The sequence below is a fragment of the Dermacentor andersoni genome, chromosome 3, assembly GCF_023375885.2.
Source record: "Dermacentor andersoni chromosome 3, qqDerAnde1_hic_scaffold, whole genome shotgun sequence".
Classification (NCBI taxonomy): domain Eukaryota; kingdom Metazoa; phylum Arthropoda; class Arachnida; order Ixodida; family Ixodidae; genus Dermacentor; species Dermacentor andersoni.
In genome coordinates this window covers 12,390,664-12,416,271 of record NC_092816.1, presented here as the reverse complement: position 1 = coordinate 12,416,271, position 25,608 = coordinate 12,390,664, and the positions used below count along the sequence as shown (strand labels likewise).

The window sequence follows — 25,608 nt, the reverse complement described above, 5'->3', positions numbered from 1 at the left end:
TGGCCTATTGGCAGTGTGAAGGAAATTCTCGATGACATTGAGTGTAAAAAGCTACAACTCACTCGCCAACTTTGTCTTGGAATCCCTCTCCTGTTGAAGCAAGGCAACGTGGTTAGCCAACTCGTTGTCAACCTTTTCTTTCTCCTGATGAAGGGTGTCAAAGCTGGCCTTGAGGTTCTTGAACTCTTCTGTTTGTGAAGCCTTAAAAATAATGATACAAATGACGAAGTAGGTCAGGATTCAGCTCCATTGCCATTTTTGTACCGCAATTCCATCCCATCACTCAATTCCCACCCAACACAGTTCTGTGCAGAAGCTTCAGACAACACCCAGCATTGTAAATGAAGAGAGAAAGCAGATATATTAGCCTAACAAATGCAACCACAACATTTTTAAACACGAATGCTTAATTCTTTGACAACAATTCACATCTTTAACTTGTTCCAAATTTGAGTCTCTTTTTCTCCCAGTCTGTCTTATGGCCTGCCTTTAATGCCACGCCCATCACATTCACTATGGTTTCATGCCATCATTAAAAAGGAGTGAAAGATTTTGAAACTAGTAGATAGAAGAAAGGTGAAATTATGCAGATCCCATGCACTGCAGTAATTGATGTACATGAAGCTTTCTGTGCTGTTTGCTTTGATCGACAATAATTAGCAGAGATGTTGACGGCAAATGTTCAATTTCTTCAACATTCAGTTCAAAACGAGAGTGGTGAATTGATGTTATATGTTACCTTGCATAAAACCGTTTCTGTTGGTCTGTTAGTACGCAGAACTCACAGGAAGAGGTGTTTGCTTGAGGCATTGTTGTGCACCATATTCCATAACCTCTGAGAGGTTTGAGCATTGTCATTGCTTCCCTTGGCACATCGCATCGTGGCAGAAGTATTAAACTTTAATTGAATTATGGGACAGTACGTGCCAAAACCACGATCTGATTATGAGGCACGCTGTAGTGGTGGGCTCCAGATAAATTTTGACACCATGGTGTTCTCTTAACGTGTCCCTAAATCTAAGTGCATGAGCGTTTCTTTATTTCGCCTCCATCGAAATGAGGCTATCGCAGTCGGGATCAAATCCGCAACCTCGAGCAATGATATAGCGCCGAAGCTACCACAGGGGCAGAGAAGTGCTGATTTGATGTGCTATCGCTTCCATAGTGTTGTCTAGACCCTGCAGTGCGCTTTAATTAATGCGGCTCTGCTTCTGCATGTCCCACTTAAGTTGTCCACTTGACATATTTGCATGGTGTTTATTTTTCTGAAATAGCAGAAACATACTGTACCATACCTTGAACTTAAATTTATCCTGTTTCCACTTAACCGCTGTCGTGTCTAGTAGTAGTGTTTTCTTGCCTTCTCACGTGACCTTTTCTTTATCCCCCCCCCTATTTGGGAACTGTGAGCCCAGGGAGCTCCAGGGGGTATTGTGCACATTCGACATGGTGCAAAGGCCAAACGAGTTTCTCGCGTCTCCTTTCTTCTCTGCCATGCTTCTTAAATCTATATACCTGCTTTGAACCACACCCAATGCGGCATGCAAGACAGCAGCAGAAGTGGCAAAGTCGAAGGAAAAGGCAAAAAAAGCTTTGCTTTAAAAAGGTGCTGCTGTGATGGTCAGTGAATGTTACTATACATGTGCATACCGCATCTCTGTGCATAAGCACTGTTGTTGACAGCACAATAGGCAACCTGGAGCTGACTAGATCATAGCCAAAGTCGCACAAGCAGGGTTCTCTACATGGCTAGACAATGATAAAGGACACCATATGCTAAAACGAAAGAACTAGTTATGGCTCTCTTGCTAACAGCAAGGAGAGAGGAAGAAATGCCCAGGCATCCCATGCCTTGTACACTGGCAACGTGAGAATCGCCATACGTCACACAAGCAGGGTTCTCTACATGGCTAGACAATGATAAAGGACACCATATGCTAAAACGAAAGAACTAGTTATGGCTCTCTTGCTAACAGCAAGGAGAGAGGAAGAAATGCCCAGGCATCCCATGCCTTGTACACTAGCAACATGAGAATCGCCATCTTAGAGGAGGTTTCCAGCTGTATAAAGAAGCCTGCTTGGATAGACAGATTCCTATAGCTCCTTCAGGCACTAATTAATTCTGCCCAGTGATAATGATATTCCAACACATTTCTTGCATCTTTTGAATCATTAAAAGCATACTGTTGCAGAATAGATGAGTTTCAATTAGTTTTGTAAAGTTCAGAGAATATGGACTCTGTGTGAGAACTCTACATCGACATCAGATACGAGAACACAAACTATTTGACATCTGGGATATTCAGAAAGCACACATGCAGTCGCTTGAAATACATGCTGAATTTAATACATGGAAAAATAATGAAAGAAGTAAACCTATTACATGATGGCATATACCGATACCGAGAGCAAATATCCAGACATCTACCTCCCAGTAGAGCGGCAAGCTGGGCTAATTGGTGGAAGTTCATCTTGTAATACTGGGGTTACTACGCTAAGACACATGGACAATAAAAATAGAAAAGGACAGGTCTGTGCATGTCTTGTCCTTTTCTACTTCTGTTGTCTGTGCGTCTTAGCGCAGTAACCCCAGTACTAAAAGATTATCTACCTCCCAACCTGTTTTACTAAACAACTTCATACGTATTATTCAAGCTGGCAGCCCAGGTCCAATCAGAAGTGTCTGAAGATGTTTATAACATTTTATCATTATTTTCAGCAGTGCTCTTTTTTTTTTTTTTTTGATGCACTATCTTAGCATGCATAATTGTATACACAGCACTAGAACGGGATATTGCTTATTGACGGTCAGCAATGTTGCCACACATACGAGTGACAAAGGTTGTGTGTTTCTGCGCAGCATCACCCTCCTACCTATGTCTGCAGGAGACTGCAGTAAGTGCCATAGCTTGCTGATGCTGTAAGTGAAGCTTGACTAGGCACACTCTGAAGTGCTTCAGATAAAGCGTCACACTTGTAGCATGGTCACACTTGTTATCTATTGCACCATATGTGCAAAGCAATGAGTGGAGGCTTCGCACCCATGGGGTAGCAAATCAATTGGCTGCCCTCTCTTCCTTTAAAAAATTAGCCAAACCTCAGTACATCAAACTAACGACTGGGGAACAAGTTCCATCTACTTCATTAGGCTGTTTTAGCAGAACGTTTTTGACGGTCCGCTCCGCTCAGCGGGCTAGCGGAAGCGCAAGTGCGCATGCGCGACCCGTTCAGCCGTGAGCGGGCGAGCGGACGGGGGCCCCCTCTCCGCTAGAAAGCTTTCTCAGCGGAGCGCGGCGAGCGCGTCAAGCGGGTCTAGCGAAGCAAAATGGCGGCCCCCAGTGCTGCTGGCCCGTCAATGAGCTCGTTTGAATCGGGATTTGTAAAGCGCAAACCTAGACTACACTTTAGGAGACACGAAGATCTTCTACTTCGGGAGGTTGTGGCCATGAACCCGTTCCAGAACCCTGCCATGTGTGCACGTTTGTTTATGCGGACCATGTTTTAGGTGTACTAAAAGAGCAAAAAACCTTGTCTTGACTACAACACAGCGTAACGGCTTTGTTAATGTAAGGATTATATATATATGTATATATATATATATATATATATATATATATATATAAGAAATGAAAATGCAATGCATTTGAGTAATTCCAGACATATTATTTTATTGCGGCAATTCTTGCAATTTGAGTATTATGTTCATAGCGGTTTTACCTTCTGCGGCAAGGTGGCGCGTCAGGCGAGCACATGCCTTTCGGACGCAGCCGGGCGCTCCGCTAAAACTGATTCTTCGTCCGCCGCTCCGCTAACTGTGAGCGGGTACGCGAGAGCGGAGCGGACCGTCAAAAACGTTCTGCTAAAACACTATTATTTGAAAAACAAAGTTGAAGGTTTGGAGAAGAGAAGACAGATGAGCATATCATTCTCCCCTCAAACACGAAGCAAGTGCTTGATATTTAGATATCTCAACTTTCAATACAGGCCTACGAGCCACTCTGAGAAATGAAAGCAAACCACGTCGCTGTTCCACCTCATTAGCTCGGTATGGGACGGCTCGCCGCTCTCATCAGAATGGATCACTTTGCTGGTCACATTAATCCCAAAGCCGGGTAAGCCTGTTAGCATTGACGCCTTGAGACCCATCTCTTTCACCTCTTGCGCCGGCGTACTCATGGAAACTATGGCCCATGAACGCCTTTCCGCCTACCAGGGCGACCTTTGCCAACACAATGTTTGGCTTTCACCCGTATCTGTCGGCACAGGACCTCTTGCTCCAGCTCCACCACAATGTCACAGAGCCGACTTCAATGTGCCACAATGACAAAGCCGTTTTCGCTCTCAATCTTTGAGGCACTTTTGGCAATGTCAAACATCGTAGCATTCTCGCTAACCTTTCCACCACAGACTGCGAAAAGACTTTCGACTGCATCCGCACCTTTCTTTCTCATCACGCTACCTTCCTCTGCCTCGATTCCACCGAACGGCGACCGTACCCGCTAGGCACACAGGCTACGCCTCAAGGAGCAATCTTGTCACCCCTCCTCTTCAACTTGGCCATGCTGAACCTCCCCTCCCTCCTGTACTAGGTCGAGGGGATACACCATACACTCTATGCTGACGATATTATAATTTGGACCAACACCGGCTCTCCGGCTCAAATTGAGGAACGTCTACAACAGGCGACCCTTCTGGTGCACACTTAGGCCGCTTCTTGAGGCCTGGAGTGTTCCTCAGCCAAATCGGCCCTTCTATTGGTCTCCTGCCTACTGCCACCCCAAATTTCTCTCTTGTCCGGCCCCGTCCCGTCGGTCCAGGACCTTCGGATTCTCTGGTTTCACCTCTCATCCTCCCTGGACCCTAAGGGTACCATAGCTGCTCTCCGACGCACCAATGAACAAGTGAGCCGTACGATTTGGCGGGTCTCTATCAAGTGTGGCAGCCTCTGAGGCACCCAGTCCCTCCTGTTGGCCCAAGTGTTTGTGACCAGTTGGGTCCTCTACACCTCATCCTGCCTTCACCTGCGTCGTCACCATAAACACCAGCTGGATATTCTTCACCACTACATGCAAAATCGCTGCTTCGCAGCCCTGGAGGCGTACAACTCCTTCGCGGAGCTGCAGGAAGCCCATCGCGTCAACCAACTCAATCATCTGTCGCAGACGCCTTCTGGGTGCCACCTTCTACAGACTTGGCCTCAACACAACCTCTGACTTGGTCCCTCCCTCCGTAATACCGGAAATCTGGCGTCGGAAGCTATGGGTGGAGCCACTTTACCAGTGATATGCAGGGATCCCTGTATTGAATCAGTGAACTCCAGCCTATGCTTTTTCGCACCACCTAGTCATCAGTCGCCCTTGACTATGTTATCTTCCTTTGGCACCTCAGGGTCTGATACTCAGACCACCTAGGCATTACCTGACCTGACCAACTTTTCTTCTTAGTCCCAAATAGGACATCAGATACCTGTGTTTGCCCTATAATCCGTATCTTCATGTCTCTTAATATTATGCCCATCATTTTCCATTCCATCACTCATAGCCGCAAAGTTTCCACACAATAGGTCAGTAGAATGTGCAGATTCTGCCAGAACACTGATACACCAATTTTGAATACACTTGTTGCAGCATCCCAATCATATGAATTGGTTTGGCATGTGGCAAAATCCAAGTTCGATGTACTGAGGCTTGCCTGCACAATGACATTCTACAGTTAGTAAACAAGCATGCATCAGACCCCTCAAGGCACACAGCGATAGCAGCACATAAATCCCCAGCACAGCACACATTAAAACACCACACTGCAGACAAGGTCTGCTCAGACTTACTGCATGTTCTGAGGCATTTTGACTGAAGTTTTGTGAGGTAACATTCTATAGAAGAAAATTGAAGCCATATTTGTTATTGCCACTGCACACATTCTCACACAATTCAGCCACATTTCTAAGGCACTCAGCATCACGTAAGGCACACTGGAGCACAAGTGGACATTTGCTCAAAATCTTGTTAAAAAAATGTGATGCCATATTTTTAATTACCACTGCATAAGTTTACTTAATCCCATTTCTAATGCTCTCAAAGCCTGGTCAGACTTACTGAGCCAAAACTGCAGTACATCCACAGTTAGTATCTCATGAGGCAGGACCATGGTGAATGCAAGTGCTACTCCCAAACATAACTTATGTTAGAAAAAAGTTAGGCATGCAGACATAGACACAAGAGAATGCCTAGCGAGCACAACTAACATTCTTTAACATGAGTCCCTGCGAACTATCTCAACTCTCTGTCATTCGAAACCCAAACCTAACCTGCTGTATGGTGATCATATTGTTACTCTAACTTGGATAACATTTTTAGTACCAGCGGACAAGGACAGAAGGGAGACTTTGACAGCGCATCACGTTGTCAATGTCTCCCTTCTGTCCTCGTACGCTGGTGCTAAAAGTGTTATCCAAGCCTAACCCATTGGCTTCCAATAAATAAGCTATATGAAGTGTGCTGAAGGATAACGTTTTGTGAAAGCACATAAAGGCAACTATAATCAAAAACTCAAAAAATACGTACAAATTTATCAAAAGAGCACTGTTCTATGTTACACCGAAATAAATTAGAGAAAAACAAAATCCTAGTAATAAAAATTGCTCACTTCACCTTTCTTAGGACAACACTGAATTCTAAACCCTGAAATTGGCAGGTATTTTTCAGGATTTACCAGTGAACATTGAAAACTTCAAACACTAAATATATTCATACAATCGCTGTTTCAAATCTTGCTCCAGATATTCTTACAGCAGATTCAAGCCCTTCAGATATTACAAAAGTATTTTTTTAAAGTAGCCTCCATTCTACGACACTACAAGCAGACTACTACAACAGTCTATTTTTTTTTTAAATCCCCATATGGGTGAGCCAATTCTGATGATGATTGATGTGGCTAACGAGGTGTAACATCACGAAGCACCACATGGTCTATGAGGCGTGCCATAGTGCAGGACTCGGAATGTGGGTTAACCCCTTGTGACGGTACACATGCACACTGGCACCCTGCCTCCATCAGAGCGTAGCCACCACCCCGGACAGCATTGGGCAGAAATCAGACCAGGAAGACACCGTTGCCAGTGAGTCACCGCAGTAGGTAAAATGCTGAATACAACTTAAACGGTCGTGTATGGCTAGTGTTTAATTCGAGAAATGAATATTCAAAATTTTCTTCAAATATTTGTTTACGACCAGATACATGCCATAGCAATAGTCGTGAGACTCTGCAGGAGGAAAGAAGTATGCATGTAGTGGTTTCGTATTTTAAGCCAGCTCTAACCAATGTTTTTGCAAATTCTGTTAGAAATCATTTGCTTGCAGGAGACATTGTCGCTGCGCAAAGGCACTGCCTACTGAGAGAGCATGTGGAGGAGCAATCTTTTAATGCAACAGCATTAAGGACCCAGTGTCGAAGAAAATCCAGCGTCGGCGTCTGGCACCCTGCATCCAGCATCAACCATCTTTTCATGAATAATCATTCCCAACTACGCATACCCAACTACACATACCCAACCACGCAGGCCCTCTGTGTAGCGTAAAGAAGTTACTGATGTAATTGAATTTCTCAAAGTAAAATGCATTAGCAAAACCATAAAGTATGATTTACACACAACCTACACACAATAGCGTCGGAGTGTAATATGAATATACAAGAAAACATAACTCTGTTACATGGAAACTCAAACACAGACCCCCTTTAGCGCGATAGCATTTTCCAGCTGCCGTTTGAGGTCCGTCTAAGTAGGAACGGCACGGCCCCCTCGATTCCTTGCACGCCATCAAAAAAAAAGAACCACAAAGCTCGCTTTTGTGCATAGTATTCACCGCCAGCGTTTCCAGGTAAAAATTATGGTTACATAAGCTGCAGTTGCCGGGAAGCGTGAGAAGCACTCAGGGATCTTTGAATGTTATCACTTTCCACTCTTAAAGACGAAGCTTACGCGTCCTCCAAATTTTTTCTTGCGCTACTACTTGTAGTTTTGCAAATTGGACAAAGACAGGAGAACACAAAAACACAGCACCCTACTCGCAGACAACTTTCCATGCAAATTACAGCTTAGATGAGGCTTACATTAGTGGAACGCTCGACTGGCTATCGCTTGCACTATCCCTACCTGAAATATACACACGAATTCTGACATTGCCTGAAGTCGGTTGTTTCAGATTGCGGACTTTACCCTTGAGCTGAAAAGCACTCAAAAATATTTCGGTTTCACTCAAAAACAAAATAATAAATAATGTTTTGGTTTCGTTTTTGTTCTGGGCAAGAACTTTTTTTTTTTCGTTTTAGTTTTTGAAGTTGCCTGAAGTCAGTTGTTTCGGGTTGTGGACTTCCCCCTTTTGCCAAAAACCAATCAAAAATATTTCGGTTTCACCCCAAAACAAAATAATAAATAATGTTTCGGTTACATTCTCGTTACGGGCAATTTTTTTTTTTTTTTCGTTTCAGTTTTCCTTCCATTCCGATACACTGGTGGGCGTATTTCCAGGAGCCCTGTCACATGTGTGCTTCGGTTCCATAGCTTTTCTTTGATTGCCACGAAAGGTTGCCAACTAGTATAGCTAGTTTTGAATTCTCCTGTCTTCGTCCCAGTCATGCTTTGATCTCATTAAGTATGAATCAATTCATCCAAGTCAAAGTCTTGATTTGGCCTGCCTTTACGCGACCTGCAGATGCCTATCGTGCATCCTGGAGTAGATGTCACGAATTTTGCACCACAAAAGTTCTATGTTGTGATATATTATTCTGAACTCTCATACCTAATAAATCAAATCAAATCAAAGCAGTTTATTTTCACCTATGACAATACATTGTGAAAAAAATGAAAGCTGGAAGAAAAGTCGCAAGGAAGTAGCTTGACCCGGCACTGATCACTATGACAACAGCGAGAAATTGCCACCAGTAAGCAAGGAAAGCAATATTGTGCAAATATGTTTTAATAAAAAAAAATTACAAGTATGGCAAATACGAAACCTTTTGATATTACATTTTAAATAGGGCACAAAGTAAATCTTTAACTAAATGCATCCAAGAAAGCTGTTCCAGCTTGCCCTACACCTACAGGTACAAAAACAACATGATGTAGGCTTTAGCTAAATGTTGTGGGGATGCGCGATTCTCGCGCGTCCCCTGATGTCTTTCCCGCATAGCGCGCCTCCTGTAGTGCGGCTTCGCCGCGTGGCCGGAGTGATGCCCGCGGCGGTCGATGTGGTTGGGGCGCAGTGCGAGAGATGGCGCGAGTGTTGCGCTGCTAACGCCGCCGACAGGCGAGGTTACTTGGGCGCCGAAAGGAAGGCGTTTGGCTCTCTTTGGGTTCGGGAAGCGAGCGGGACGGGTGTGCCGCCCGCGCGTGCGCCGACCATGCTTCTGCGAGACCGTCTCGCGTGGCCGCCTTGGACACCGTTGGCGTGACCGTACACGCGAACGACCAGGCGTTGGGATCCAGCATGGGGCGAACATATTCGCTCGCAATGCGGTCGCGGTAAGTCGGACTTCTAGATTTGTCGCGCGCCCATCGGCATGTTTTGGGGATAGCAACTCGGCTAGCAGGCATTGATCTATGAAAGGTGCAATAAATGCCCTTGTGATTGTTTGCACTACTGTGTTGTCGTTCCTTTGTCCGAAGAGTACGGAGGAGAACCGCATATCTCCCACATCTGGCTGCCCAACGTGGACCTCTTGGGGCATCGGACGATAGATTTAACAGTTTTGCTTCGTTCGAGACCTTTGTTTGAACCGAAGCGTAGGGCTAGCGTGGATTTTGATCGCTAGCGTTGGCGGCGTGCTTTCTTGAGCGAGGCGACGGTGGCTGTAGTGTGTTTGAACTTATCAACATGCTAAGCCTTTTCGCAAGTGTTTTTTTTTAATGACATTCGTCAGTACGAGAGCCACGTGGTCTGCATCCTGGGAGAGCGAGGCTGAGCGCCCGCGGAGCAGTGGCAAGCCTGAAGCGAGTGAGTACGGAAGCCTCGTGGGTGGTCCGAATTTCTTATGTAAATAGCTTCTTCTATCTCTTTGACTCGGATGAAGTCGCGGCTCTGGGAGCCGGGTGGCCGCGGGCCGCGGGTGCCACGACGGGCTGACTGGTATTGCGGCCTGGCACTGGGCGCTCCGACACCGTCTGGGACGGTGGGCGCCGTCAACTCAGATGCTGTGTGCACCGAGCGGAGTAGGACCACCTGACAGAGCTAACGTCTCCTCGCGGCTGCCTGTTTTGCGCCCATTTTGGGTGTCGTTTTTGGATGCCGGTTGTTGTCAGGGTAGCGACGATTTAGGCCTAAGGCTTTACGAAGCTGCCTGTCGCACGTGGAGGGACACAACCTGGTGGACCGTGGCGTTGAGGCGTTGCAATTTGCTTCCCTCATTCTATTTAGCCTCGCACGAATTGAAATTACTCGTTCGACTCAAGGAAGCGAGCTTCGTTCACGTGAACTTAGCGACTGAGTAGCCGCCCGATCTTTTGCTAGCCGATTTGAACATCGTACCACGTGGGCGATGCGCATGCAGAATTCCTCTCCCTTGCACTACTTTACCGTTTGCCGAGTGTGTTAAGTGTACACAGCGTGAATGGAGTCACCCCTGGCTTGCTGTCACCTGCACATCGTCTGCGCTGCTGCTCCAGACTACGATCGAGCCACCCCGGGCGATGGTGATGCTGTGGCCAGTTCGGCGCAGCGACTTCGGCGGCCTCCTGCATCCAGCTCACAAACCTCGGCGGCGGACAAAGGAGCCAGCGGTCACCGACAGCTACAGCGGCTCTTGCCAGCAGGGCGCGTCGGCGCGAGCGACGCTTGCTGGTACCGACTACTGCGTCGTCATTTCCGGAGTCCTGGCCTGGAATCGTGCCGTCGATTCTGCAAAGCTGCTGCTGTGACCGGCGGACGCCAGCGGTGTACCCCAAGGACAGTCGGTTCGCATGTTATGGACAGCGTGAGGACATTTCCTCGGCGCGACCACTGTTGCATGTACTATCTTGTTCGCGAAGCACGGGTTAATGTTAGACCGTGTCACATGTTTCGCCGGAATAAGAAGTGATTTTAAGGTTGGGGGGATGTGGGGATGCGCGACTCTCGCGCGTCCCCTGATGTCTTTCCCGCATAGCGCGCCTCCTGTAGTGCGGCTTCGCCGCGTGGCCGGAGTGATGCCCGCGGCGGTCGATGTGGTTGGGGCGCAGTGCGAGAGATGGCGCGAGTGTTGCGCTGCTAACGCCGCCGACAGGCGAGGTTACTTGGGCGCCGAAAGGAAGGCGTTTGGCTCTCTTTGGGTTCGGGAAGCGAGCGGGACGGACGTGCCGCCCGCGCGTGCGCCGACCATGCTTCTGCGAGACCGGCTCGCGTGGCCGCCTTGGACACCGTTGGCGTGACCGTACACGCGAACGACCAGGCGTTGGGATCCAGCATGGGGCGAACATATTCGCTCGCCATCCGGTCGCTCGGTGAGTCGGACTTCTAGATTTGTCGCGCGCCCCATATCTCCCACAATGTACAAAAAAGAAAGCTATGACTGCTTTCCCGCAACTCCTTAATTACATTTAGCCATTATGCAACAACTACACACGATGCTATGGAAGTGCCACTTTACATTCAGTGCCATGCAAAGAAAAACATAATCATCATCATCAGCCTGGTTACGCCCACTGCAGGGCAAAGGCCTCTCCCATACTTCTCCAACTACCCCGGTCATGTACTAATTGTGGCCATGTTGCCCCTGCAAACTTCCTAATCTCATCCGCCCACCTAGCTTTCTGCCGCCCCCTGCTACGCTTCCCTTCGCTTGGAATCCAGTCCGTAACGCTTAATCACCATTGGTTATCTTCCCTCTTCATTACATGTCCTGCCCACGCCCATTTCTTTTTCTTGATTTCAACTAAGATGTCATTAACTCGCGTTTGTTCCCTCACCCAATCTGCTCTTTTCTTATCCCTTAATGTTACACCCATCATTCTTCTTTCCATAGCTCATTGCGTCGTCCTCAATTTAAGTAGAACCCTTTTCGTAAGCCTCCAGGTTTTTGCCTCGTACCTGAGTACTGGTAAGACACAGCTGTTATACACTTCTCTCTTGAGGGATAATGGCAAACTGCTGTTCATGATCTGAGAATGCCTGCCAAACGCACCCCAGCCCATTCTTATTGCCTTGATTGCCTACAAGGTGCCAAGTTTTTTTCATCGTTAGATTTGCATTCCGGGTATTGGCAGGTGCCTTTAGCAGAGGCCAACCGTTCAGACAGCCTTCGTCACGCCTGACGGTCTATATGAATTCAATGTCGTGCCCTTCGGCCTCTGCAATGCACCTGCCACCTTCGAGCGCATGATGGACTAAGTTCTGTGGGGTTTGAAGTGGCACATGTGTCTCTGCTACATCGACGACATTGTTGTCTTTGTGCCAGATTTCGCAACCCGTCTGGAACGCCTCAACCATGTCCTGACGTGTCTGAAGAGCGCTCAGCTGCAACTAAATCTCAAGAAGTGACGCTTTGCTGCGTGAAAACTTACAATTCTCGGTCACGTTGTGTCAAAGGACGGTGTGCTTCCGGACCCGGCTAAACTACGTGCCGTGACCGAGTTCCCCAAACCGACGACTCTAAAGCAGTTACGAAGCTTCATAGGGTTATGCTCCTACTTTCGTCGGCTTGTGCGCAACTTCGCCTCTATAATTGCGCCTTTGACCCAACTTTTAAGCAGCGCCTCCAATCTTTCGTCATGGTCTTCTGAGTGTGACCAAGCCTTCTCCACCCTTCGCCGTCTCCTGACGTCACCACCTATACTGCGCCACTACGATCCTACGGCCGCAACTGAGGTGCACACAGACACTAGTGGTGTCGGCCTCAGTGCCGTTCTCGCACAACGAAAGCCTGGGTTTGCAGAGTATGTCGTCACATACGCCAGCAGAATGCTCACCAAGGCTGAGTCAAACTATAGTGTCACCGAGAAAGAATGCTTGGCAATAGTCTGTGCGCTTGCCAAGTTCTGCCCTTACTTATATGGCCGCACGTTTGATGTAGTTACGGACCGTCATGCATTATTTTGGTTGTCTTCGTTGAGGGAACCGTCAGGTCGCCTTGCCCGCTGGGCTCTTCGACTTCAAGAGTTTGACATCCGTGTTATACATCGTTCCAGACGCAAGCATGCAGATGCTGATGCACTGTCGCAGTCACCACTATCCACCGAAACTGCGTCCATATCCACTATAGACCACCCATTGTCAGCTCTTACCGTCTCCTCTGCACAGCGCCACGATCCCTGGATCGCTTCGCTTCTTGACGTTTTATCCAAGGCACCCACCCTTTCGACCACTCGAACACTGCAACGCCAAGCTTCGCACTTCAGCATCTGTGATGGCCTCTTGTACCGGCGCAACTACTCGCCAGATTGTCGGAAGTGGCTCCTAGTTATCCCCAGAACGCTGCGCTCTACAATCTGCGCGTCCTTTCACTCCGACCTGCAGTGTGCTCACGGCGGTGTCTTCAAGACCTATGAACGCTTACGCAAAAGGTACTACTGACGCGGAATGTTTCGCTTTGTCCGCAAGTTCATTCGCGGCTGCCACGAGTGTCAGCGACGAAAAAAACCACCACATCCTGCCGCAGGTTCATTACAGCCCCTTCCGTGCCCAGACCGCCCATTCGACCACGTTGGAATTGACCTTTATGGACCTTTACCTTTGACCACGGCGGGAAACCGATGGGCCATCATTGCTGTCGACCACCTTACACGATACGCCAAAACCGCTGCTCTTCCCACGGCGACAGCACAGGACATCACCTCTTTCATCCTCAAGCGTTTTGTGCTTCGACACGGTCCTCCTCGCAAACTCCTCAGTGACCGTCGCTACGTATTTCTCTCTGATGTAATCCAAGCACTTCTCCACCAGCGCAACATTGTACATCGGACATGTACTGCCTACCACCCTCAGACGAACGGTCTCACTGAGCGGTTTAATCAGACACTGGGCGACATGCTTGCGACACGTGTTGCATCTGATCAGTCAAACTGGGACCTGGTTCTTCCATTTGCGACATACGCGTACAACACCGCTATGCAAGTCACAACCGGGTATTCCCCCTTCTTCCTTCTGTACGGTCGCCAGCCGACGCACACTATCGACACGTTGCTGCCATACACACCAGATGCCTCAGAGTGCACGCCCGTGTCGGAAGCCGCCCGTACGCTGAAGATTGCCAACAACTAGCCAAGCACTTTACTACAGCCGACCAACAATGCCAGAAAAACGCCCGTGATGATGACCACTCTTCTGACGCAACATTCGCTCCTGGAGCACTTGTGTGGCTGCTTGTACCACCCTGCGCCCATGGCTTGTCGTCCAAACTACTCTCAAATTATCATAGTCCCTACCGCGTCGTCGAGCGTACTTCGCCCATAAACTACGTCATTGAACCTCTTACGCTGCACGGCGACCGTCGTCGACGTGGACGTGATGTTGTTCACGTAGACCGCCTCAAGCCGTACTTCGACCCTCTTGTCCCCACCTGTTAGATCGCCAGGATGGCTCCACCTTTCTCGACGGGGGCAATTGTAATGAAGAAAGGAAGATAATGACATCCCGATCATCATCATGAGCGGAGGGCATGAGATCAGCGCTCGAACACCACCATCTTGTTCTCCCAACCTACTGTTCCGAGCTACCGCCTGTTTGTTGGACTCGTCCAATAAACCTCCTTACATTCTGAATATTTCAGTCTCATGATCCGGATCCGCGGTCACTACCTGTCCTAAGTAGATATATTCCCTTAAGAAAAACATGCAGCAACACAATTCCCAATGCAAGTACGGTTTGTTGGGCAAGTTGGTATTCCATTCTTGAGGCAAGCCACATAACTTATGTGATCGCAAAGAATGGATGGACACAGCACTGTTACAAAGTGTTACAATAGGGGAGCAAGCCTAACAAGCACACACTAAAAATGCGAGTGCGATGCCGACACCAAAAGCCCGCTAAACAAGACAAAATGAAATCACCACCCACACCTGTAGCTGCCAAGGACATGTGAGGGGCAATTCCTGAAGTTGGTGTAACACCAGGCTGATCCACAGCAATCTTTGTTGTTTAATTACAATGCATAGTAATGTTTTATGGTGCTGCTGATGTGCATAATAGAATGCGTTTCGTTTACAATTTCAGTATTTGGTGTTGAAGCAACCTCATTTATAAGGTGCATGGGCCAATCATAAGTCCCTGGAGTTTGTGTTACATTTGAGCTCACACCACAATTCTCTGGAGAATGTGAGCTATAGTGCTTCACTGATACAGAAATTTCAAGAAACATGAAAAAAAAGAAATGTGTGCAAGTTAAAGCTAAGATGGTTTTTTGATATGACAGAAGTCTTTGAGTGATCCGACTTAGATTACATCACATGACACAGGTAATATCCAACTGCTACAAACAAATCGTTAGAAGTGAGTGTTGCATGTATATTTTCCAAAGCCAGGGCATTTAGCATTGCTGGCAGCACATGACTGATGCATAGCCAGCCATAGCTTGCATGCAAAAGTGGCATTCGCCAGAGTGAATACCAAATTGAGAGAGCGCTCGTGGTTTATCTCCAGTTTACGAGGCCTAAGGTTTAGTTGAGTCTATCCTGCATGGTGTACTTTTATCTATGTATGAATTTATGCTTGTACAAGTAACTAAATTGATTATTTTGTCACAACAAAAGAGCTGCTCTGCATATGAAGAAATGAAACATTTTCAATGGCACAATTGCATTCATTAGCTTTGTCTTTTTTATGGGTTCTGGTGTTTCCCCATTTCAAAGTACAATAATGCAGCTACAAATAAGCAGAAGAGTCACTTTACCTAATGAAGCATCAAGGTATGGTCCCTGCTTAGTACTCAATAACCCTTCTGTAACATTGAGTATATGGGCACATTCCTTCCATGCAATGTTCTCATTAAAAAGTATGCCCAGTGTCTTGATGGATGTTTAAACATTAATTTCATGTGAACTTGACACAGTTCTCTGGCAATGGAATTGGAATCAGTGAAGTAAGAATAACTGGGAAATTCGAAGCATTAAAAGCAAAATTTTTTCTCATATTTGCATCAGAGTAAATTCGCTTATAAAGAACCACGCTTACAAGCACTCACACACTAGCTCACACCTGCATGCATCGATATGTCCGTTTAGAGGTTCTCGGAATGTGTGGTTAGGAAATCAGCCTCGCTAGGTAAACACTTGCCTGCAACTCTATCAGGTCCTTCTGCAAGCTTTTGATCTTCTCTCGAGCATCAGCCTGTGGAAATACAAGCTCACCGTCAAGTGAATGAACGTTATGCACGTACTTAATAGCGGGAAAGAGTGACTGAATAAAACTGGGTCATTTTTTAATCACCCTCTACATAAATGCAGTTACATTTAACGACTCTTTATCCCTCAGTATAATAGAGTGCAAGTCACCACGAGAAAGAACAACTCCGGGTTATCAGAAATTACCAGTTGTCCTCTGCTATAGTGTCTCCCATAGCCTAGGTACAACTTTTGAATGGTAAATGTAATAGATCAATGACAAACAAAAATTGGTTGCCTGTACTCAAAACATGGTGCCACATTTTTACCCTGTTAGGTGCTGCCATGATTTCATGCTGGTTAACTCGCAGATAAAAACAACCACCAATCAATGTTTCAAGACATTAAATTAAGTATTTATGTAATACAACTAGCAACCCAACACCATCCATGTGAAAATTAGGAAATTGGTCTATTAAAGCTAAGTTTCTGAGGAAAAACTTGGTTTTACTTCCTGCAAGGTGGTAGGCTAGCTGACAGTAGCAGACAACCCGTTGCAAGTTTACACATCTCTGCAGAGAGCTGGGGCGTTTGTGCCGCCCGTCGTAAGCTACAGTTAAGTTCAGTGATCGCCTTTTGTTTCATGACTTACATTTACCCAAAATGCACTAGGTTAGCACCAAAGATAGCGATTTAAAATTATGCCCATTGTTACAGTGGAAATTTTGGTGAAAAATAAAAAGCGGTAGCAGCATACACCTTCAAGAGTGCTAACTAAAGCTAAGAGAGAACATTTGGAGCCCAACTCTGGCAATAAGCCTGCTGATATTCTTTATTAACATCGCACCAATTGCAACACAGCGAAAGAGTTTCCTTTAACAATTTAATGACCATAGGGCAGCATTTATCGAAACAGCAGATGGCAGCGCCAAGGGCATAGCTGCACTACACTTCTGTCCTTGTAACAGAAAGTAAAGAAAAACACAATACGCTTTGCTTTCTAAGACTCTTTACTTCTCCTTGCACAAAGTCCCAGAGATGTCGAGGAAACACCTTTGTAATATGATTAGCACACCTAGCCTACTTCCCCTGTTTGGAGGTTTGTGCCGTGCTTTAGCCTCTTTACTATGACGGCCTTTCTAATAAAAAGAAAGACATGGAATTTCGGTACAAGTTGGTATTGAACCTGCGTCACAGAGCACAGCAGCCCAATGCCACATCCCCTCCATCGCGATCATGGGCATGAAAACGAGGCATTAATTTTCAGTGTTAACATGCAGCGGTGCAATCTCAGAGGCCATGCAAAAGTAGGGAGATGGCACAGCTTGTTCAGAAGGAAGCGCGCGAGAGAGAGAGCAGCTGCAGTACATGGCACACCCATGAGAAGATTCAGCAGTGGCTCTTTCACTTCTCTCTATTGAATCCAAAATCAGATCGCGCAATAAAAAAAAAGAATAGTGATATGTTACCAAGTGGCATTTCTTATCACGTGCCTGAACACCGAATGTTTCTGTCTCTTTCAAATCTGTACAAATGTCTATACATTTCATGATTTACAGACATTAACAAACTTACCAATCTTCCTAAAATAAATTATTCTGCTTCTTTCAACACCCATTAAGTGTGTCCTCGTATATATAACATGAATCTTACATCTCGCACCATTCTGACAATATACATGTTTCATAATTACATAACATTAAACGAATCTTTACTAATCCCCTCTACAATGAATCTCCCACCACCAAATTGCATGCGCCCCACCACCTGAATAACATGAACGAAACATCCCTAAAGGTTGGGCTCTGGCTAAATTTTATCCGTACCGTAAATGGTTGACTGCACAAATATGAAACCAACAGGGAAACAATGAAGACCACCAGTTACTGCTTGTGCTTGGGCAGCTTCATGTTGTTTGTGCTGTTGCTCATCTAGCCGACAAAGAAAAATGACCCAAGAGTGTGCCGAGATTCTGTTGAATTGTAACGAAGGAACTATCATCATCTGATGGTCACCAGTATCATTACAAGTGTTTTTTACAGAAGTGTTCGAGAGTCTGCTTTTGGTTTTGTTGCTTCCCATGGCAAATATGTGCACTGTTTTCATAGTGCATCAGCGAGCAAGAACAAAATGTGTTCATGGCAACAAGTAGTTAGGGCTCTTTGGATACATACGCTGTCAGTTTTATTTTCTTTTAGATTTTACGCTTATTCATCGATGAGTACAGCAGACTTGATATGAAGTGCATTGAATTTCCCTTCCTAGTTTGTTAGCTTGTATGACTTGGCCAATATATACATTGCTGTGTCACGAGAAATATTCATTTATACTCCGTCAACACCTTGGTGCAGATCAGTGTAGTGTTCATCCTCATCAAAAATATCTATCAGCAAAGTACAAGCTAAAAACACCTGTTTTGATGACATAGAGTTTCAAAAAACAAGGTAGAGTATTGTGCCTTGCCAGCGCGTAATGCCATGCCCTGTGAATAATAGAATATACCAGAAATTTGAAGCTATTTTATTACTGTTTATGTTTTGTCTCGTCTGGCGCATGCTACGTATGTTGCATGCTACGCTCTGCTGCATTCAGCACATCATTATTACTTTATGCTACTGCCTACTAATATATTCCCAAATCAGCTGTGTTAATGTTGACATTTTGCAACAGTTGTTGAGACATGCGCTGGGCAGCTGTTAACAAAATGTCTGCATTATTTGGCCATCATAAATGCTTTGGAGTGCTTGTCGACTTGTCTTCCAACAGGGTGGGCACATTGGGAGTATTGGTTCTGCCACTACAACAATGCTTTAAAAATACATTTGGTTTGAAAGGGCTGTTGGTTTGTTTTGCAAGCTCTTCTAAAATGTAAGAGGAATTTTCACACAAAATGTGCTCTTCATAACTGCACTGCGTAATGAGAAATTAAATTGGAACCTTCTTGGTTCCTTGTATTCCTATGGGCCAGGAAAAAGCTGGCAACCCCAGTCGGCCATTGCTACTGTCAACAGTGCCATTGCATACTGTCCATGCCAGTGACTGCAGCGGGTCTATACCTGCCCAAATTTTCTTATGACACATTGTCATATCATGGCATTGAGAACAATTTTTTTTTTAGTTTGCCTCTTTCCGTCCTCATAACACTTGCACAGCAGATGCACAAGAACAAGACTGATTTATTTTCAGAGATCCATTATGATAGGTTTGCAAATTAGCTCCTGACAAGAAAACAGACCAATCAATCAGGATGAGAGTTAAAAGCTGGGATACATGACTTTTATTCAACATAGCAAAACCTTCCTGACCAGAGATGCACGCATCCGAGAGGTCCAGAGAGTGCATCTGTCCCATCCAAGTACTCTCTAGTACCGTCATCTGCACTGTTTTGCCATGGCGAATGAGAACAATTAGGTTTCTGAGGACTGGGCTTTGGGTCTGACTGCTGTTTTACTGCAAGCTTTGCTTTCCTGTATTCAGCACATCGTGTAAATGATATGCTTGAAAAATGTGTCTATGTTTTTCTTAACCCTTTATGAGAGCACATATAAATACCCCTAAAAAATGTTAATTTTCTATCTAAATGTGAAAAGCACATCAAGAATAAGCATAATCAATAAAAATATTGCTACGGAACAGTATTTGCGATGACAAAGAGGCGAGCAGGGTGAAGACGACGACGATTAGAGGCTAGCGCGGGCTGTTGCCTCTTGGCCAAGTGCGGCGTATTGCCTTGTAAATATACTTGTATATAGCTTTTGGTCGGCCTCTTCCTAGGTAACAATATAAATATTCTGTGGAAACTTTTTCAGCAATAGGAGAAAACACCAGGCAGAAAACTGAAAGTGGGCTTCACCCCAAGCCACCTAAGGCTTTGCTCGGAATTAGTACAGAAAGCTCTCATCGTATGTGAACCAGAAGTGTACAGTTCATTTGCTTTACATCACTCGTGTGATACCACTGATGCTGGAGATTTGCATTGATCTGTCACCTCTGACCGTGCTTAAAAAAAAACATTGAGTTGCATGCCAAACATAAGTGTTGGTAGGCAACACTCATCAACGAAGGGTTAACAATACTGGGTCAAGATGAGGAGTCCACATGATAACCTGCCACACAAGTGGTGCAAAAACAGTGCACGCAGCATATCCCCAGGAAAACCTTTTTCGTCTTGTGTACCAGTCTTTCATGATAGCAGCTGACTAGTATTTGCCCTTGAGAACCAGTGTGATAGGCAAAAAAAAAAGGAAGTCTGAGTTATAAAATGAAAAGCAACAGAAGATTTGATATAAAAACTGCATGGCCCGAAATATGCGAGAAGGTCCAGCAGCACAGCTATTAAACAAACAAAATATATCAAATTTTTAAACATGTACAAATCCTCATGTATGGCTGCTCTTTGAAGATTCCACAAGTTCCACAGAACTAGCTGTGTAAGGTGCACAACTAAGATGCAATGCTGCTTCAGGCAATGAAAGTGCCTTACCCGATCTCTTTCTGCCTGATCTCTGAGAGTCTTTACAGCTGTAAAAAGAAATTTGAAGAAGAGAAACACAAGATACCATTAACAGACGTTGAGCACACTTTGCGAAATCTGATGAAGTAAACCACTCATTTAATTGCAACAAGCTAAGATTATTGCAAAACAATTTTATGTTTTCTGTAGGGATGTGTAAAATTCTAAATTTCGAATACAAATCAAATAGTATTCCCTATTAAAAATTAAATTAAATTATGGGGTTTTACGTGCCAAAACCACTTTCTGATTATGAGGCACGCCGTAGTGGAGGACTCCGGAAATTTCGACCACCTGGGGTTCTTTAACGTGCACCTAAATCTAAGTACACGGGTGTTTTCGCATTTCACCCGCATCGAAATGCAGCTGCCAGGGCCGGGATTCGATCCCGCAACCTTGTGCTCAGCAGCCTCACACCATAGCCACTGAGCAACCACGGCGGGTAGTCTTCCCTATTCAATTCATATTCAATTTGAGAATTCCCTATTCAATACTGTAGAATATTCACTTCGTTTTAATAGTATAAGGAAAAACAACAGTTCTTGCAGACTCGGGAGAAACACTGGTGCAAATGAACGAGTCTGGTTCAGGATAACCGTGGGTGTTGCACAGACGATCCAGTTCATAAGTGAACGCATGGAGGATTCCCTTATGTACAGCAGTTACCAGTCGTTGGATTTGCACGCATGTCTCTCCTAAGGCAGCCTACGAATTCACTCTCTCTATTTAGACAAGGCAACTTTTTATTTGGCCGACCTCACCACGTTTGAAATACTTGAAAAATATAAGCAGTGCTGTAGTGCTGCCCTTATTTCGGTCGACGACCACTACATTCTATTACATGTATCTGGTGACGAGCTATTTTGTTTTTTGCAATACTGTCATTATGCATCAGATATCATATTTTCCTTTGTTTCTTATTTACAAGCTTCTCAGGTGACCTGACATGCAGTTCAAAATATGTAAACAAGCCATTTGTTGCTGAGCAAAGTCCACAAAAATTATCACTTTTCTTTTATTGGAAATATTCTATTTAATGTACCAGGGTGTCTTTTCGCAAATATTCATATTCAATTCGATTTGAAAACTTTGCAATTCGAACAGTGTCTATAATCCCATAGTGCAAAATGAAGCAGTTGCAGGCCAAGATAAAACAAACAAGAAATGCAATGTGCTGGTGGAAAGTTCCAACTACTACAAAACTACTACACTGAGGCCGTATCAACAACCAGGTCTCTTTCTACAGCAAAAAAAAGCATAATACTCATGTTTAACATAAGTTCCACCAATATAAAAGGTGACAGTTAGCAGTCTTAACAATTTTTAATGTTTACTTAAACTACATATTGATGGCAAATGTGGGTAATTTACAAGCAGAATTAAATATTATATTGTGTACTTGATTCAATATAATGTGTGGCTGAAGGCTAATATAGCAATTATAACAAGAAATTATTACCATCCTCAGCTTTCTTCCTATCTGTTGTTTCCAGTTGTAGTGTTTTTTCCAAACGACTTTTGTGCTCATAAACAACTGTAAAAAGAAAAGAAGGGGGTCAAGAAGTCAGGAAGCACATATCAAGCACCAATGAAAATCCCTTATGTTAAGAAGCATGGTGGCCAGAAGTATGATGAGTCACATGCTTGCCTAGAGCACTTGACTGGTGAGCCACAAGATGAGGTAAGCAGTAATTTTTTTGTTGCCACTTGGTTTAAAAGAAGGCTTGAGAGCAACAGCAGTCACCTGGACCCATAACACAAGTCTTCAGCATGGTATCCTGAACCTAGATGCGGCTTTAGTATTGCTATTTACTTCGGAGCACAGTGCTCAAGCATTCTAGGTAAGTGACGCATGTCTGCACATAAGCAATCTGCATAAAATCTCAACTGTACTTCATACTATAACATTTAAGACAAAAAATGTATGCAGCAAGTCATTCAGTACATTTGCAAAGTACACTAGAAAGCCCATCAGCTAACTAAGGAATACCTGAGCCAATCACAAAACTTAAAATGGTTCAGACAGCTTTTCTTTCTCCCCCTAGTTACACAGCCAGAAATCTCGTGACAGTGCTCTACAAGTAAAAGCTATAAATGAAAAGAACAGCTAGGTCACCCATACATTTGATACCACAGCCACATAAGAAACAAGTGTTTAACTATGGTAGTGCAGCAGCAGTTCTTCACAAGGCTGAACTAAAGGTCAGTTCAATTTGCCTGCACTACCGTGAACCAGTTCACAGTGGTGCAGCTCATAAATTGTGCAGCTCTATTTCTAAGGTGCAGGCACAGGGTGACACTCAGGGTCTGTTCGATTCGCCTACACCGCTGTGAACCAGTTCACGGCAGTTCACGAGAAGTTCAGAAACTGTGCAGCTCGATTCGGGAGGTCCAGGCCCAGCAAATCACTCGAAACGAATGCAAAGGTGCAGACGCGGTGTAAGCTTTATGCTATGTCAGACTAATGTGCACGGAGTACGTAAGTTTGAGAGTTCCTGAACTGCAGGTATGATCGGTTTCTGGGGCGTAAATACACATCACAGTTGCGTAGACACATCAGACGTGCGTAAGCAGGGTTCTAACGGCGCTCGCGCCCATGTGCTGCGTCGTCTGCTGCCCCGCTGCTTCGCACCTGTATGCCTGCACCAAGTCGGCACCGACAGTGGAGCGGGTTCAGCAAAATCATGAACCAGCCCTGCACCTTTCCTGCACCTTTTGAAACAAACATCGTGGTTCTGCGGGTGCCATTGCTGCACCGCTGAAACGAATGGCAGGGTGCAGCACCTCGCGAACTGGTTCAAGTGGTGCAGGCGAATCGAACGTACCCTCGAAATGAATGCCAAGGTGCAGACATTGTGCAGATGTTAGGGTTTGTCAGACTAATATGAACGGACTGCGTAAGTTGGAGAAGTCCTGACCTGCTTGTGTGATCGACTTCTGAGGCGTAAACACACCCACGCTTGCACAGATACGGCAGACACACATAAGTAGCGTTTTAACTGCGCTTTCGCATCCGTGCCGTGTCGTCCGCTGCGCTGCTGCTTCACATATGTACGTCTGCACCAAGTTGCCACCAATAGTAGAGAGGGTGCAGCAAAAACGTGAACCTGCTCTGCACCTTTCAAAACAAAGGGTGTGGTTAAGATGGTGCCATTGCTGCACTCCTGAAACGAATAGCAGGGCACAGCACCTCATGAACTGGTTCAGGTGGTGCAGGCAAATCAAACGTACATTAAATCAGCATGAACATGCTGACTGTGCACCATGGACTTGGTGAAAGTAGTGGAATTGTAGCCTTTGTTGCCTACATGTTTTCAATTAAATGACTCCTCTGTTTGAACGATTTCTGCTTGGATCACGGCACGCTAAATAAAATTCAATAACTAAGGTTCACATCAGGTGAGACTGGGAGAGCAAAACGACCCTTTCTAATCATGATTATTTGCATTGGTCAACCAACTCAAGAGAAAAAGAAAACTTCTGCTTGAACTGTGCAACAAAATAATAGATCCGTAATGCGCTATACACTTCATCAGCTACGTAAACCTCTATGCACAATGTACTGTACGAGGTAGAGGTATTAAACAGGCAGTAAAACAATACCGAATAGGGAAGCAGCTAAACAGTTCAGATGGTTGTGAAATCAAAGTAGGCGTGAACACACTATACTCAAAACTGTTCGTTAAAACAAAATTGAAAAAGCACACGCACATCACGCTATTGGCAAAGCTACAAGCACAGCCACCGTGGCGTAAGCAGGAAAGGAACGATATATGTCATTGATAAACGAAAAGTTTAAAGAATAGTTTCGGTGCAACAAGAGAGAAAGGAATATGCATATCCACCTTGGAGCTGGGCAGACAGCGAGTCCCTCTGCTGCTGGCACTTGCCGTTCGATTCCTGTGAATCTTTTAACTTGGTGTGCGTGGAAGACAAGACGAACACCGTGAACAACATACAGCATCCTAAAAGCACGTACAAAAATGTACGGACTTTCGAATTCCTCATGATGACGGCCGTGTTCATGTTGCCCGAACTTCACTGCAAGTGGAGCGTGAAATAGAACAAATATGGAAAAAAGAAATTGAGCTCCTACGTTACACAGCGCTTCGTCGGCAATGGATTCAGCCCTTCGAAGCGTTCTACTTTGTTTTCTTTTTTCAGCCACACGGCGCGTGCTCGCGAGCAGAGCCGTGGCTTTTCCGACTTGTACAAGGCTAGTTGATAGACGCAAGCGTTTCCATTCTCTCTGAACAGCGGGTCATTAGAAACTGTACTGCATGAGCAAGAAGTCCATGCAAACTCTTCGAATCTAGGGCAGCGAGCGCGAGCTAAAGCAAGGTTTAGAAAAAAGTAAAAATGCGACGATACTTGTCAAGCACGAAGCAGATTTGTTTTACGAACCAGCAGTCTATCATATCCAGGGAAACAAACAAAACAAACTCCCTCGCGGCAGATGTTCAACACTTTCCTCGGCAATCAACGATACACGCTGACGACCGCTTTCGGTAGGCGTGTGTTTAGGCATGACGACAGGCGCCGACGAAAGAGCGGCACAAATACCATTTCAAAGGCGGCCGCTTGCACTCCCAGAAAGACTGCATCATTTAAATCTAGCGACGAAACGCCGAACAGCATTCGCAGGTGCCTAGGAATCATCGAGTGAGGTACACCAATGATACTCTTTTTAACACAACACAACTCAACGTAAACATTGGCGACGTGGACGACGTCGGCCACTGGTGGTGCATGCCGGGAGAACAGCCCGGTACGTTTCGTTTCAGAGTGGGTCAGCCTTCAAGCATGCTGC

The 25,608-nt window shown here is 45.4% G+C and overlaps 1 protein-coding gene across 5 annotated transcripts in view; it reads right to left on the bottom strand.

The window, feature by feature from the left end:
- The window catches only part of LOC126520921 (uncharacterized), a 117,588-nt gene extending 92,028 nt beyond the window's left edge, over window positions 1–25,560 (bottom strand). The window contains exons 1-7 of one of the 5 annotated variants that reach the window (XM_050169751.3): window positions 25,362–25,560; window positions 24,644–24,839; window positions 22,258–22,332; window positions 20,769–20,806; window positions 16,239–16,292; window positions 5,828–5,872; window positions 63–201 (exon numbers count right to left, since the gene is read on the bottom strand). In XM_050169751.3, the coding sequence (XP_050025708.1) occupies window positions 63–201; window positions 5,828–5,872; window positions 16,239–16,292; window positions 20,769–20,806; window positions 22,258–22,332; window positions 24,644–24,824 (532 nt within the window). In that variant the 5' untranslated portion in view covers window positions 24,825–24,839; window positions 25,362–25,560. Of the gene's footprint in view, window positions 1–62; window positions 202–5,827; window positions 5,873–16,238; window positions 16,293–20,768; window positions 20,807–22,257; window positions 22,333–24,643; window positions 24,840–25,202; window positions 25,341–25,361 lie in introns of those variants that run through there. The other 4 variants (XM_050169749.2, XM_050169745.3, XM_050169746.3 and 1 more) reach the window with 4 other exon arrangements.
- Between the last annotated feature and the right edge of the window lie 48 nt (window positions 25,561–25,608).